The 16,417-nt window shown below is 43.4% G+C and overlaps 1 protein-coding gene across 4 annotated transcripts in view; it reads right to left on the bottom strand.

The window, feature by feature from the left end:
- The window catches only part of ube4b (ubiquitination factor E4B, UFD2 homolog (S. cerevisiae)), a 78,592-nt gene extending 71,019 nt beyond the window's left edge, over positions 1–7,573 (bottom strand). For all 4 annotated transcript variants that reach the window (XM_055659641.1, XM_055659642.1, XM_055659644.1 and 1 more), the window contains exon 1: positions 7,342–7,573. In XM_055659641.1, coding sequence (XP_055515616.1) covers positions 7,342–7,365 — 24 coding nt within the window. In that variant the 5' untranslated portion in view covers positions 7,366–7,573. The remainder of the gene's footprint in view (positions 1–7,341) is intronic.
- Positions 7,574–16,417: the final 8,844 nt, after the last annotated feature.

Here is a 16,417-nt window from a genome sequence, read left to right as displayed (position 1 = left end):
ATCTCCCCTTTTCCTAATCAGCCACCATTCAGATACAAATCTACTTTCCTGTTTTTGCCGCCAAAGAGGATAACCTCACATTTATCCACATTATACTGCATCTGCCATGCATTTGCCCACTCAGGGTCAGGAGTCTTATTCAGACTGATTGTAGTTTGGGGGGGATGGAGGGGGGGGGGGGGGGGGGGGGGGGGGGGGGGGGATGGATACATGCACACATAGAGTCAAAGTGTGATACAGCATGGTAACAGGCCCTTCGGCCTAACTTGTCCACACAGGTCAATAAGTCCCAACTACACTAGTCCCACTTGCCTGTGCTTGGTCCATGTCCCTTCAAACTTGACCTATCCATGTACTTGTTCAACTGTTTCTTAAACAATGGGATAGTCCCAGCCTCAACTACCTCCTCTGGCAGTTTCTTCCATACACCCACCACCCTTTGTGTGGAAAAGTTAACCCTCAGATTCCTGTTAAATCTTTTCCTCTTCACCTTGAACCTATGTCCTCTGGTCCTCAATTCCCCTACTCTAGGCAAGAGATTCTGGGCATCTACCCGATCTATTCTTCTCATGATTTTATACATCTCCATAAGATCATCCCTCACCACTCATACGAGGTGGGTTTATTGGCAGTTAAGTGGAAAAAAGCTGGAATTGAAAAGGAGAGAAAAGGGTGTAGAATGAGAGTAGAGGCATGAAAGCTGAAGCCAGAGGAACGGAAATGGATGGAAGGGGCCACCTAGCGATTGGTATCCATTTACATGGATTTGAATGCAGAAAGCAAACTTTTGTAATTCAAAGATGATGAATCTTTAAAATAGGTACATCGGTACCACAGTTTGCAATTTCCTGCAGTGCCAATTTGTTAAAGATCTTTGGTTCCAGAGGCAGAACACTCAATATTGTGGCCACACTGCTCATCCCAGCCTGTTCCACATCTGAATGCCGAGGGACCACATCGTTCACCGCAGCCTATCTACACTCAGTCATGGGCAAGTTATTGCTATGAGATGATCAGCACAGTAAAGGTCCCTGATGCAGCAGCACAGAGCAACACAGTGGGCTCCAGATTGCTGACATGGCCGCAGCGAGGGCAAGATTCTCCAGGTGCCGGAACAGCCATATTAAAGTTAGCAAAGCTTCTCTACACATGCAACACTATCGTGACCCTTTTTGCACAAATGCCATCACCACCCCGGGAGCACATCGAGCGCGAGACGTAGTTCAAGTGGAGACTGTGAGGCGATTAGCAGCAGTTTTCAGTGAGAACACACAGGTAAAATATGCAAACTCATTGCTGATACCCAAATACAATTATTTAGGGTAACTAGAAAGGAAAAGTGAGGGACAGAATGGCATACATGTGTTTTAAAATAGGGGTTGGAAAAGTAGACTAGGGTCACACACTCAAATCTCAGAGGTGATAATTTTTTAATACCGCATACGGAATCCTTAAATTTATAAATAAGACTGTAAAACCTTACAAAGCAAGGGAGAAATTAGCAAACAGTAAAGTCCAATACTTAGAAATGCATTTCATAAAGGATATCATGGATTTTGCCAATGCTGATGAGATGCAGGAGTGTAGCATCACAGATATGAGAATTCAGCAGTGCAGAGAGACCAGTGCAGATGGGATTGTTCTCACCAAGAAAGGAGGAGATTGAACAGAGGTGTGCAACACGAAATGGGCTTTTGATACAATCAGTAGGGAGCATGATTCTAGAAGTAAGGCAGCTGGAGACAAAAGTGCAACTACCTTACAACCTGCAAGAAACTTAGTGATCTATAAAATGGAAAAAGTGATACGGCTACAAAAAAGTCTAACAGGATAGTTTAAGAGGCCTTTCCGATATCATTTCCTTCCACCAAACCTTTCCCTCAAAATTGGCAAGCGTGCCTTTAGTACCATAGGTCTGTGGTTGATAATTCCTTCTCTGAACCCTTCAGCTGCCCCCTCTGTTTCTTCCATTAAAGTTTCATTTCGAATACTAATTTTACATTCAATGGCTGTGCTCATCTCATTACTCTTGCATAGATTTTTTTTAATATTAAGAGGTGCGAGTTGTTATTCTATGTAATTGGAACATTTATATTTATCCTATTACTTCACATATTTCTTTCTCCTTGCTCTTCATGTGTAGACTACTGCACTGGTAACCAAAGGCATAATATTTTGAAGGGTCCCAACACAAAATGCTGCCTATCCATGTCCTGCAGAGACACACCTGTAGAAGTTCAAGAAAATCCTCTCTGACATACTGAATCTCCGTAATCTTTTCAGGAAGTAGAGGCGTTGATGCGCTTTCTTTATAGCATCAGCTTGTTGGGTCTAAGAAAGATCTTCAGACATATGCACATTCAGAATTTGAAACTTTCGTCTCTCTCCACCATCACCCCATCGATATAGACAGGTTTGTGGGTCCTCATCCTTTCTCTACCAAAGTCCACAATCATTTCCTTGGTCTAACTGGCATTGAGAGCCAGGTCGTTGTGCTGGCATCATTTGGTCAGTCGATCGATCGCACTACTATGCCCTGACTCATCAGCATCTGTAACTTCTGCAACAACTGTGGTGTCGTCGGCGAACTTGATGGAGTTCGCACTGTGTCTGACTATACAGTCGTGAGTATAGAGTAGACTTTTCTCAGAGTTTCCTCACAGGTGGAATTTCTAATACTAGGAACATCCTTATAAATCTGTCCTACATCTTTCCCGTTGCAATATATATGCTCCTGTAATGCACGACCTAAACTGTTCGCAATACTCAAAAATGTAGGTTAACTAGTGCTGCATGCAGTTCCTGCTTGTATATTTAATTCCTCAGCCAAGGAAAGCAACCCACTGCCCTTTTAACCATCTTCATGACCTGTCCTGCTAACTTTAGACATGTGCACACAGTACTAATATCCTCCTGCTCCCCCAGATCTTTCAACATCCTCCCATGTATTGTCCATTCTCTTACCATGTTGCATTACCCCACTTTTCTCTGTATTTAATGCATTTTGCCACTCTTCTGCACAACTGAACAGACCATTCATCTTTGTGCAGTCTGAAGCTTTAAGGGCCTGTCCCACTTGGGCGTCATTTGCGCATCACGCAGGTGGCGCACGAAGATTTTGTGAATCCCAAATCCTGGGGCGCCGCGCGCGACACACGGGTCGTGACGCGTAAATTATGTTGCGTAAATGGCACGCAGAATGTCGCCCAAGTAGGACAGGCCCTCGACTCCTGTCAACCAATCTATCCTTCTTTGTATCATTTTAAAACTTCTTTCACACACTCCCTATATTTAAGACGAACCATATAGTAAAAGAATGTATTCCACTACTGTGGAATTTCCAGTCACATTACCAACATTCAACTAATACCTTTCTAGCCCTGCCAACAAGCCAATTTTGGATCCAATTTGCCCATTACCCTTAGATACTGTAGGATTTAACTTTTAATTGCCCAGCCTCCTCAAAAGCCTCGCTAAACTCAGAGACAACACAATGTGTATTGATACTCTTATTCCCTCAAATAATTCAATTTAGTCAAACATGACTTCCCATTGAATCCATGCTAGATGTCCAGATTAATCTGCATATTTTTCCAAATGATCGTGAATTCAGTCCTTTAAAATGGATCCCAGTAATTTGTCCACCAAACAAAAATTAACAGGTCGCTAATTACATAATTTAACCTCTGCTCTTTTAAACAACAGTATAACATTAGGTGTCCAATCTTCTGACATGACTCCTGCAGTCAGAAAAAATGTAATTAGACCTTAGCAATTTTCTCTTGTGATTCCAAAATTAGAAATAAAATTGCTAGAAGTAATCAGCAGATGAATACCCCTGAAAGGAAACAGTAAATGATTTCAGTTCATTGACAGGGGAAATCTGAGCAAGTTATTTGTTGCAACTCTCAGTTGTGCATCATTCCCTCTCAAAGTTATCAGTTACTTAATAACTAATCATCAAAATGCAAGGCAGGCTAGTCAAAGGCATACTTACTATTTATCTTCCATACTGCAGCATGTTGTAAAAACTTCCACGTACAATTGGTAACATACATTGGAACTGCAGTTACCCTCAAGCAGGTCTGACAGGAATTTGCAACTTTGAACTGAAAGTTTTACTGGGTCTGAATACTACATTTTGAATTGATGCGAGCAGATTAGAAAGATTAATGTGAAAAAATTGGAAAGGTGCATGTTGAGGCAGAAAGCAGGGAGGTGCAGGAAGGGCACGGTCTCGAGTGTGGCATTGTTTCCACTCCAATCTATGGAAGAAGAAGAAGCAAAACGCACAGCTGGAGGGTTTAGGGTGGGAAGGAATAGAGGAGAGGGGAAAAGGGACACAAGATGGAAGATGCCGGAGATGAGCATACAGAGGGGATGAAACAGGATGGGGTGATGGGAAATGGTGGCAGAAATACGTACGCACTGAGGGGGGGGGGGGGGGGGGGGGGGGGGTAAAGATAAGGGGAAATTGGAAGGTAAAACTTGAAATTGGAGAATTCAATTATCATACTCATTAGATTGGAAAATTCTTTCACCACCCGGTCCTGTTCCACCCTATACCTCCCTCTACTTTGCACTCCTCCTCTCCTTATCTGACACCCTTTTGTCTCCTTTCCACCACAAGCCTTTGTCACCATCTCCACGCATTTGCCAATCAACCCCCTTTTACCTGCACCCATTTATCATTTGCCAGGCCCTGCCCCACCCCCACTTTCCTTTTTCAGCTTTCACCCCTACTCCATCAGTATGAAGAAGGGTCCTGACTAAACAGGTCTATCCACTCCATCCATTCTAAGATGGAGAGACTGTCAATTCAGTGAAGGATGCTCTTTGATCTGTCTGAAACTTGTTAGTCTTCCAGCACAGTGAGATCTCTGTAAAGGAATGCTGCCGACTGGCCCATTTTAGACTGCATGTACATGCTGATCGATGCACTGAAGCTCAGTGCAGCCAACGCAATAGGCTCTGCGGGAGAGGACCACAGTCTAGAGTCCTTCCACTGTCGAGATCGCAGGGGTTAAGTTTGGATGCAGACCCCTCAAACAAGGAAGAGATGTCACCCCAGGTGACAATGCTGCTCTGGGTAAGGGAAAAGAGATAAGCTAACACTACAGAGTACCAAACTAGCAATACGTACAGACAAAATGGGTAGGGAAGAACTGCAGATGTTATTTGAAACCAAAGACAGACACAAAAAGCTGGAGCAACTCACCAAGTCAGGCAGCATCTTTGGAGAAAAGGAATAGTGGACATTTCGGATCGAGACCCTGCTTCAGAACAGTCTCGACCCGAAACGTCATAATTTGTTTAGTTTATTTTTAATTTTTTTTTTAAATGCCTCCACAGATGCTACATGACCCAGAGTTCCTCCAGCACTTTTTTTCACAAATAACTGGAGTTTATATCACAAATTTGGATAGTTTAAGCTGTCAATATGTTACTTGAAGAGACAATAGCAGCCTGTAACAATTCCACCATCAAGAAAAAGACAGTTTGTTGCTCAATCATAGTAATGGTCATAAAATCGTTCCTAGATAATGCTGGACCAACAGCAGCTACAGCAAAAGCCATTACTCCTCTGTAGGAGTAAAACCTGGGTAAGAAAGAAAACTTGAAGAAAAATATTATACTGTTTTTTAAAATCTTTCATTTTTTACTAAACGTTTGAAAAATAATGTTTATGTTAAATGTACAGGAAGAAACTGCAGATGCTGGTTTAAACCAAAGATAGACACACAAAAAATGGAGTAACTCAGCGGGTCAGATAACTTCTCTGGAGAAAAGGAATAAGTGATGCTTCAGATGAAGGGTCTTGACCTGAAACATCACTTATAACTTCTCTGGAGAAAAGGAATAAGTGATGTTTCAGGTCAAGACCCTTCATCTGAAGAGGTTCTGTAGGGTCTCGACCTGAAACGCCACCTATTCCTTTTCTTCAGAGATACTGTCCGACCCACTGAGTTACACCAACTTTTTGACTGTTTAATGTTTAAGCTAAACACGCTTTAATTTAAAAAAAATGACAAGATACAGTATTTATAGCAAGCTGATCAGTAAATGGTCGTATTATAAATGCAAGGCTATAACTTCTGTCGTCAGCAATGGTAGAAAATAATTTCACCTGCAGTCAGGATGCATCCCCTGATAGATTAAAGTAAAGCTGAACAAGACTCTCTGCTAAATCTTAGAGCTCAGCAGTTGTGCAGTCCAGATTTAGCCAAGTGCAACCTAGAGAAAGCTTCAGGAGCAATAATTTGATATTGAACAAAATAATGAGCGAGACATATATTAGAAACTATATGGGACAATTGCTAGTAAACTATGCAAAGGACCAAAGCTTAATTTACTTTCTTAAGAGAGATAATCACATATTTTCAGTCTACATCTTTCCCAGTTATATTCACAAGATTCTAAGTTTGTTTAGAATCAGATGGAGAGCTAAAGTTTGCCACATTTTCCCTAAAAAAAAGGATAGTTTCTTAAAACAATGATTTTAAATTAGTATGCAGTTTTTAAAAAATCGTTCCACATTAATATGCCCGCTTAAAAATGGATTAAGTGTAATCAAATATGAAGGATGTCAGTGAAAGTCACTAAATTAATGTTCCAACTATCCTCAATGCAAAAAATAAAAACTTATTCTGCTGAATGACATTACAAAATCAAGCCAAATTTCAATAACGTGTTACTGAAGATAGTTTTATTGAGATTAAAACGTAACCGAGTGCTCAGTATTGGTTGTTCACGTTCATATAGAACGGTAGGCCTCTCACACATTTAGGCAACCATACTTTCAGATAATCCATTGCTAATTAATAAAGATCTCTCACTTGTTCTCCTTCAATCATCCTTCCCCCCCTCCCTACAGAAAACGTAGAGGCCTACAGCTTCAGGCTAAAAGTCAAAAGTAGAATCAGATTTTAAAAACTAAAGAAAATTAATAAATTGGTTTGGACAATGTACAGAATGTAGGTTTCAAGCAGCGTATTTTCCAAAATCGCACAAATACAAAAGATACACATCATTTCTATAGAGACAAAGATTCATTTTCACATCTGCACCTACGTTTACAGTCTCTGCACTTTTCAACAACCTTGTATAAGAATTACTTCTAGAAAAGCATATTTGGAAAGCAAAATTGAAAAATGTCAAGAAACCTTTTAAACCACGAAATCGCCAAAGAATGGCCTACAATTGTCGATTTCAAAGATTTCAACAACAAAAGGACATGCATCGAGTTTCGTACATTAATACTTTCAATTATTGTCTGTTAATAACCAGGTTACTAAACAAATGAGAAACAAGACAATATGAATTAACAAGGGCTCTCCTCACCTCATCAGCACTTAGTTCTTCCATTCTTTAAGTATATTTTTCGCGTTTTTTTAAAAGAAAAAAGCCGTATATTTTTCAGCAGAGGTGCATAGTTTGTGTGAGAGTGTTAGAGGGAACGCGGGGGGAGGTTGGTGGAGGGCGGGATGGAGGGTTATTCTTCCTTCAGCCTGCTGCCTGCCTCTGTGGAGAGGCCTGCCCCTGACACAAAGTCTCTTATTCATCAAAACAACGCCGCCGCCATTTTGATTCGGTCAGGTGACAGGGCGCAGGCGCGGCGGCGTCAGCAGGAGGCGAGAGAGAGTGCGCCAAGACTGGCTGGTGTCAGCTCTGTGGGTCTGTGTGTCTCTCCCTCCCTCTCTCTATCTCTCAATTACACGCAAAACCACCATTGGGGCCACAGAAGGCTCATGACCAAAACAAAAACCCTGGTGTGTGGGGGTGAAAATAAGTTTTTTTAAAGATGCATCTCAAAATGCCTTTTGAAAAAAATGGCAATGTACCAGATCAGATTAGAGGAAAAAGCCTACACACACAAAGTGCTGGAGTAACTCAGCAGGTCAACCAGCATCTGTGGAGAACATGGATCGGTGACGTTTCGGGTCAAAACTCTTCTTCAGAACTGCAACATAGATAGACAATGTTTTAGGTTGAGACCCTTCCTCACACTGCTATATGGATAGCTGACGTTTTGGATTGAGATCCTTCACCATACTGGGCCCTCCTTTGCCGACCATCTACCCTCTCTGGACCAGCGCAACATCAACCGTCTTTAATTCACTACCCCCTTAGATTCTCCGAACACACAGCCCACTCACTGAACAACAATCCGAATATTGTTATTAAACCCGTTGACAAGAGAGGTGCTGTTGTAGTCTGGCGGGCCGAGAGAAACCTCAAAAGATGCTGCCTGAGATATGAAGGGTCTAGTCAGGTAGAAGAAGGATAGATATGACAGATATAGACAGCTGGAGTCAAGCAAGTCCTTGAGATATATAAGAGATGCAAGAATACACTTAAGAAGAAAACTAGGAGGGCAATAAACTGCCATGAGATATCACAGGCAGACACGTTAAAAGATAATTCAAAAAGATTTCTATATTAAGATCAAAAAGGAGACTAGGGATAGAGTAGGTTCCCTAAGGATCAATGGTAAGAATATTTCTCGGCTGTATTCACGGATCCGGACATGGAAGCTAGTGAGTTCAGGGTAAGGAACAGTAGAATATATTGGAGGTCTTGAAGCACATAAAAGTGGACAATTCATCAGGCTCAGCCAAGCATATCCCAAGATATTATGGGAAGCGGGAGATTGCTGGTGCCTTGGCATATACTTTTATATCTTTATTAGCCAAGGGTGAAGTACCAGAAGACTGGAGGTTAAAAATGTTGTGCCTTTATTTAAGAAGGGCACATGGATAAGCCAGACAACTACTGGCTGATGAGTCTTGCATTAGTGGTAGGAAAGTTATTGGAAGGAGTTCTGAGGGTTTGCCAAACACTTTAATTCCCACTCCAACACTAATCTTTCCGTCCTAAGCCTCATCCATTGTCAGAGTGAGGCTAATCGCAAATTAGAGGAACGGCATCTCATATTTCACTTGGGCAGCTTTCAACCCAGTGGTATGAATATTGATTTCTCTAACTTCAAATAACCCTTACATTTCCTCTCCCCTCCTCCACCCAGGTCCTACCAGCTTCAAAGTCATTTGCTGAGTCTCATTGTCTGCACTCGTTCTCACCTAGCACACAGCTAACAATGGCCTGTTTCCTTTATCATCGTTACTTTATTGCATATCTTTCATTCATTTGTTCTAAATCACTTTATATCACCGTCTATATCTCTCGTTTCCCTTTCCGCTGACTCTCAGTCTGAACAAAGGTCTTGACCCGAAACATCACTTATTCCTTTTCTCCAGAGATGCTGTCTGACCCGATGAGTTACTCCAGCTTTTTGTGTTTATTTGAGGGATAAGAATTATTTGCATTTGGAAAGGCAAGGACTGAATAGGGATAGATGTGTGAGAAATCGGTCTTACAAATTTTATTTTGAAGTGGTGACCAAGAGAATTGACACGGTAAGACAGTAGATAATGTATACATGGACTTTAGCAAGGTCTTCAACAAGGGCCTACCTAGTAGGCTAGTCAGGAAGATTATAGCGCACAGGATCCAGGAGAACGTAGAAAATTAGATAGAAAATTGGCTTGGTGGTACGAGGCAGAGAGTGGTAGTGGAAAATTGTTTGTCAGATTTTGCACTTTGGGAGATCAAATGAAAGGGGAAAATGTACAATTAGAACCATAGAAAATAAGTGCAGGAGGAGGCCATTCAGCCCCTCGAGCCAGCATCGCCATTCATTGCGATCATGGCTGATCGTCCCCAATCAATAACCCGCGCCTGCCTTAATGGCTCTGACCATCAACAGCATTGATATACAGAGGGATCTTGGTGTCCAAGTCCATAGCTCCACGAAAGTGACAATAGAAGCAGAAAAAGTGGTAAAGAAAACATATAGTATGCTTGCCTTCATAGGTTGGGATATTGAGAAGAAGAGTCAGTATGTCATGATGCAGCTTTATAGGACATTGGTTAGGCCATATTTGTTCTGGTCACCCCATTACAGGAAAGTTGTAGAGGCTTTGGAAAGGTTGCAGGGGAGGTTTACCAGAATGTTGTTGGGATTATGAGATATTACCTATTGGGAGAGATTGGACAGGCTTGGATTGTTTTCTTTGGCACACCTGTAACTTCTTCAGACTGAAGAAGGGTTTCGGCCCGAAACGTTGCCTATTTCCTTCGCTCCATAGATGCTGCTGCACCCGCTGAGTATCTCGGGCACTTTTACCCATCTATCTATCTCTCTATCTATCTATCTATCTATCTATCTATCTATCTATCTATCTATCTATCTATCTGTCTATCTGTCTATCTATCTATCTATCTATCTATCTATCTATCTATCTATCTATCTATCTGTCTATCTATCTATCTATCTATCTATCTATCTATCTATCTATCTATCTATCTCTATCTATCTATCTATCTCTATCTATCTATCTATCTATCTATCTATCTATCTATCTGTCTGTCTGTCTGTCTATCTATCTATCTATCTATCTATCTATCTATCTATCTCCATCTATCTATTTATATATATATATATCTATCTAACTATCTCTAAAACTCTCATCTTGACCACTTTCTGTCTGCATTGTAATTAAATTTGCGCAAAAATGATCCGCCAAAACGCTATGATTTATTGCCACCTTACTCACCATTCTCCTCTGCTGCAAATCAAATATGTTTTGTTCCGATCGGTGAAATAGTACAAAAGTTATGAAGCTTTTGAAGGTTCCCCCTCCCCCACACAGCGTCCCACTTAATCTAGTCAAATACTAAAGGGCATAGCAAAGTTTAAAGGAGATGTGCAGACAAGTTGTTTTACACAGAAGGTAATGAGTGGCTGGAATGCACTGCCAGTGTTGGTGGTTGAGACAAATACAATAGTGGCATTTAAGAAGCTTTTTGATAAGCATATGGATACGCAGGAAATGGAAGGATATGAATTATGGCCTGGTAGATAAGAGATGGAATCATGATCGGCACAGACATTGTGGGCTGATGGTCCTGTTCTTATGCTGTACTGTTCTCTGTAGATTGGGAGCTAATGACAAATGGTGTGCTGGAAGGATTGATGCTGAATCGATATATATTAACAAGAAGGATGAGAATGTAGATGATATGATTAGTGAATTTGCAATGCCACAAAGATTCTTGGTATACTGGGCAGTGAAGAAGATTGTCTAAATTTACAGCAGGGGCCTGATCCTGTTGTTGAATAGAGAGACCTTGGGCTACAAATACATGGTACAAGTACAATAGACGGGGTGGCGAGGAAGGTGTATAGCATTCTTGTCTTCATTGGTTAAGGCATTGAGCTTAAGAATTGGGATGTCATCTTACCAGGGCTGCCAACTCTCACGCTTTGAGCATGACACTCACGCATTTCAGCCAATTCTCACGCCCTCACGCTGAAGACAGAATTCTCACGCTGACAGGCTGTCTTCAGTCCCTGCACAGCAAAGATCCTATAGCGGAGCTATAGGATCTTTGCTGCACAGTCTGTCCCTTTGCGCCACATGACAGCGATCTGCACGGATTGGGGAAGCCAGTCGGTCCCGGGTAGCGGGTGTCAGCGCTTTTGTGCGCCGTCTACGAGCGCTGCCCTTCCGGCTGCCGCGGCAAACTCGCTCCCTCCCTCCCTCCCTCCCTCCTGCCCTTCAACTCACACGGCAGCGCCAGCGCCGCTAATTCACGCTGCACCGTGCCCGCCAGACTCCCCATTGGGCGGCCGGGGAAAGAGAGGGAGGGGAGAAAGAGAGAGAGAGAAAGAAAAAAAGGGAGGGATGGAGGCAAAGAGAGACAGGGGAGGGAATGCAGTAAGGGATTGAAGGATGGGAAGGAAAAAGAGGAGAAAGAGGAAGCGTGAGGAAAAAGGGAGGGTGAGGAAAGAGAGGGAGGGGAGGATGGAGGGGGGGAGGAAAGGTGTGTGTGTGTCTGTTTCCCTGTGTGTGTCTCCTTGTGTGTGTGTGTGCCTTCCTGTGTGTGGCTGCCTGTGTGTGTGTGCGTGTCTCTGTGTGTGTCTCTGTGTGTGTCTCCCCGTGTGTGTCTCCCCGTGTGTGTCTCCCCGTGTGTGTGTGTGTGTCTCCCCGTGTGTGTGTGTCTGTGTCTCCCTGTGTGTGTGTGTCTGTCTCCCTGTGTGTGTGTGTCTGTCTCCCTGTGTGTGTGTCTGCCTCCCTGTGTATGTTAGTCTGTCTCCCTGTGTGTGTGTGTCTGTCTCCCTGTGTGTGTGTGTGTGTCTGTGTCCCTGTGTGTGTGTGTGTGTGTGTCTGTGTGTGTGTGTGTGTGTGTGTGTGTGTGTGTGTGTGTGTCTCCCTGTGTGTGTGTGTGTGTGTGTGTGTGTGTGTGTGTGTGTGTGTGTGTGTGTGTGTGTGTGTGTGTGTGTGTGTGTGTGTGTGTGTGTGTCTGTCTCCCTGAGTGTGCGTGTGTCTTCCTTTGTGTATGCGTCTCCCTGTGCATCTGTTGTCACATCCTGGCCTTAGACAGGGCTGCCAACTCTCACGCTTTGAGCGTGAGAGTCACGCATTTCAGCCAATTCTCACGCTGTTGACAGAATTCTCACGCTGTCTTCAGTCCCTGCAAAGTTTGTCTTTTTGCACCATATCACAACGATCTGTGCAGTCTGGGGAAGCGCGTCAGTTGGCGGCTGTGAGTGACGTTGCATCTCTTCTCTTCTCTTTTTTCTTGGTTGGATGTGCAGCCGCCGACTACATGAAGCAGCCGGAGATAAAATTAACCAGGTGAATCGGTTGTAAAACATGGGGAGGACCACAATGAGGCCAAACATCTAGGACAGGGTTCGGCAACCTACGGCACATGGGCTGAATCCGGCCCGTAACCCGAAAAACCACGTTTTTTTTCAATTCGTTTTCGCAGGGTCGGGGCAGGCAGACCTGAGAACTGCAGCCAGTCCCTGGGACGCGAGCTGATCTGAGAACGGCAGCCAGTCCCTGGGCACGCAGAATGCCAACTTGATCATTATGGACAAATTGGGCCAGCCACGTACATGTTGTATAACTCTGACTCTGAAGATCTGAATGGGCTTAGAATGACCATTTAAGCAAAATTGCCCCCACTTTCCCCATTATGATTCTTGAGATTAATATCCCTTTGCTATGTTAACAGCGTTAAAAGTAATTATTAGGTAGAGTCAGGAAAGGGAACGTGTTATTTCTTTTTAGTTTGCTTTAATTTGTTAGTTGAGTGCCATCATTTCTGAAATGGTCTTAAAGTAACTTAACTGTTATAAAGCAGTAATAAGTGATTTTTGTCCAAACAATTGGAACTTGCATAAAATGTTTGCATTATTAGTAGGACTGCCAACTCTCACGCATTGAGCGTGAGACTCACGCATTTCACAAAATTCTCATGCTCTCACGCTGATCACAACATTTCTCACGCTCAAATATCTGCGGGTGCTGAAAGTTCAAAATAAAGCTAAAATTGTTTCAGAGGTGAGTAAAAGCCATGAGGGGAATATCAGGTGAATGCATAGTCTTTTTCCCAGGATATGTGATTCAAGCACAAGTTTAAAGCAGGGCTATCAAACTACCAGCACCAACCCCCCCTCCCCCTTCCTCCCTGAGGCACAGCACACACCTCCCACCCTCACCTCCGCGGCTCTATGTCCGTCGATCGCTCTGTCCACACCCCATGGCGTTTTAACCCCGGCCCGGAGCCAGGAGCGGACCGGGTGAGTGCCGCCTCCGGAGCCTACTATGGGGGGAGGGGGGGAACACCCCCTCCCACACCCTCCCCCCCTCGGTCGCTATGCTCCCTCGCAATTTCTCACTCTCACCTCTCACCCAATGTTGGCAGCCCTGTCTTACTGTTGTACAAAATGCTGGTTAGGCCACACTTGCAGTACTGTGTGAAGGTCTGGTGACCATATGGTATGGGTCTTTATTTGTCCCATGTATCGAGGTACAGTGAAATTTACTTTTGTAAACAGTTCAGTACAAGTATCACTATACATGAGCACTTAGATACATGTTGGATAAGCATCTCAGTTACAGTACAAGTGTATAGCAGTTGCTAAGTGTATAGCAGTTGTACGCTAAGACAGTATACAGAGTCGCCAGTTTAGCGCCATTTTCAAGTCTCATTTGTTGCAAGTGCAGGGATCTTGATCTGACGATGAAGGTCTGTTGTCCGTCCTGGCGGCGTTGCAGGGTCGGCCTGGCCAAGTGCAGCTATGTAATCCTCCACTGCAGCGCTACCACTGTAGGCCGCGTGTGGTCCATGTGCTTGGCCCCTTGGAGCGGCGTCCGTCCCAGCCAAGCCCCAGGCTGTTGCAGGGCCTCCCGCAGCCCACTCCCCCGTCGAGGCCGTGCACTCCCACAGCCGGTCTGCTAACTGGCCCTCCAGGTGGGTTCCCATTGGTCCTCAATCCGCTTGGCGGGTTGGCTGGGCCTACAGAGCGGCTTCTGCTCTGTGACGTGGTTCCACCGCCGCAGCAGACAAGTCGGGTCTGCCGGGCAAGTTCCCGGTCTCCAGTGGGCGATATGGACCTTCCGGCCGAGTCCTCGATGTACAGGCCACTGCGCTCCCTGGGATACTACCGTCACGTGCGTAGCGCCTCTCTCCTCGCTCTGCTGGCGGCCTGATTAAACAATGATATTTTGTGGATTAGCTGGCTTGAGTTATCAGGAGAGAGTGGATAGGCTAGATCTGTTTTTCCTGGAGTTAAGGGGGCTGAGAGATAACATAGAGGTTAAAATTGAGAGATGTCGATAGGGTAAAAAGCTGGAGTCTGTTTCTCATGGTGGAGGAGTCTAAAACTAGAGGGCACAAGGGTCAGGGAGGTTTAAAGAGATCTGAGGGGTAGAATTTTCAGGCAAATAGTTTGTATCTGGAATGAGATGCCAGAGGAGGTGGTGAGGCAGTAACAGTGGCAACAGTTAAGAAGCATCTGGAGAGGTACTTGAATAAGCAGGTTGTAGAGAGAGTTTGAATTAATATGAGGGTTATTAGCAGGGTTGTGACAGGCCAAAGGACCTGTTTCTATGTTGTACAACTCTGAATCTATTAAGGAGACACAAGGAACTGCAGATGCTGGTTTACAAAAAAACACAAAATGCTGGAGTAACTCAGCGTGTCAGACAGCATCTCTAGAGGACACGGATATGCAATGTTTCAGAAACTAAATGTCGCCTGTCGATTCTTTCCACGGATGCTGCCAGACCCACTGAGCTTTTCCAGTGCTTTGTGTTTTTTTCTATGACTCCAGAATACTGCAGTGCCACCACTGGGGGGATAATGAGATTACAGTTACTTGTTGCAGTTTCAGTTAACGTTGCAAGTTACATTTTAAAATTGAGGTTTGCTGGAGCAATGGTTAAGTTGCTGTAACAACGATCAAGGGGTCTGGACCATTGATCAGAGATGAGATTGAATCTAATTGTGGCAATTAGGGTGTTTAAATTAAATAAATCTAGAAGCCTTTGGCTAGGCGTAATGACAAAATTACGGGATTGTTTAAACACCCCGACAATCAGTGAAATACATTTGTGATCCTTGGCTGGTCTGGCCCATTTTTGGCTTCAGTCACTAATTTGTTTGACCCTAATGCCCATGAACTTAAGAGAAAGTTAGGGATGGACAACAAATGGTGAATTGTCAGCAACGGCTGTGGGCTGTGGATGGATGAATTATAATGGTGCATGGACATAAATATGTAATAAAGTAGGAATTAATGCAACCTTAAAATGGAATTTGATTTGATGTCTGCCATCTCTGGAGATATCTCTCATCTCTAAGCCTATATTTAGAAAACAAAATATGATTATGCTTTTAGTGTGACATGCGTCAGAGATAAATTTGTTTCCCCTTATATTTTAATAGATGTTCCTCTGTGATGCTTTTTTATAGGTAACAAAATGCCTTTTTAACAAGTGTTGTAAACCTCTAATGCAGAGTGGACAGGCGCCTATCCAAGCCGATGGTTACAGTGTGTATCAGAGCAAGAGATACTTTTTGAAATATATAAATAAAAGCTAACCACAAAGTCATCATTACGATGTGATGCAGTTTGAGATGTATCTGAAAAACATGAAGATGCAAAAGGAATACAACTTTTTTCCATCAAATTTGAAAGAGAGTTGTTCAAATTCACTTTCCCTGTAACAGTTGGATAATGTGGAAAGCTTTTCATCTTTTGGAATAATTGTGTTTTTATTCGAGGTTTCCAAAACTCAGCTCTTGATTTTCATGTCAGCAGGAAGCCATTTGGCCCATCATGGTTGTGATGGCATTTTGAAAGTCTACACTTCCACTTTACATTCTGTACATACAACATAAATACAGTGTTAATTGAAATATTTTACTCAGTTGTGCAACGTGTCGGCATTGGTACCAGGTAAGCATTTAATGCCCATTCCTAATTGCCCTTCAGAGTGGGAGTTGATGCCTGTTTGAACCAGTTCAAGATGGTGAAGAGTTCCAATCATGTTGAAGG

This window comes from Leucoraja erinacea, chromosome 30, assembly GCF_028641065.1.
Source record: "Leucoraja erinacea ecotype New England chromosome 30, Leri_hhj_1, whole genome shotgun sequence".
NCBI classification, from domain to species: Eukaryota; Metazoa; Chordata; class Chondrichthyes; order Rajiformes; family Rajidae; genus Leucoraja; species Leucoraja erinaceus.
The sequence above is the reverse complement of the archived record's forward strand: the minus strand, read 5'-3'. Positions and strand labels throughout refer to the sequence as shown.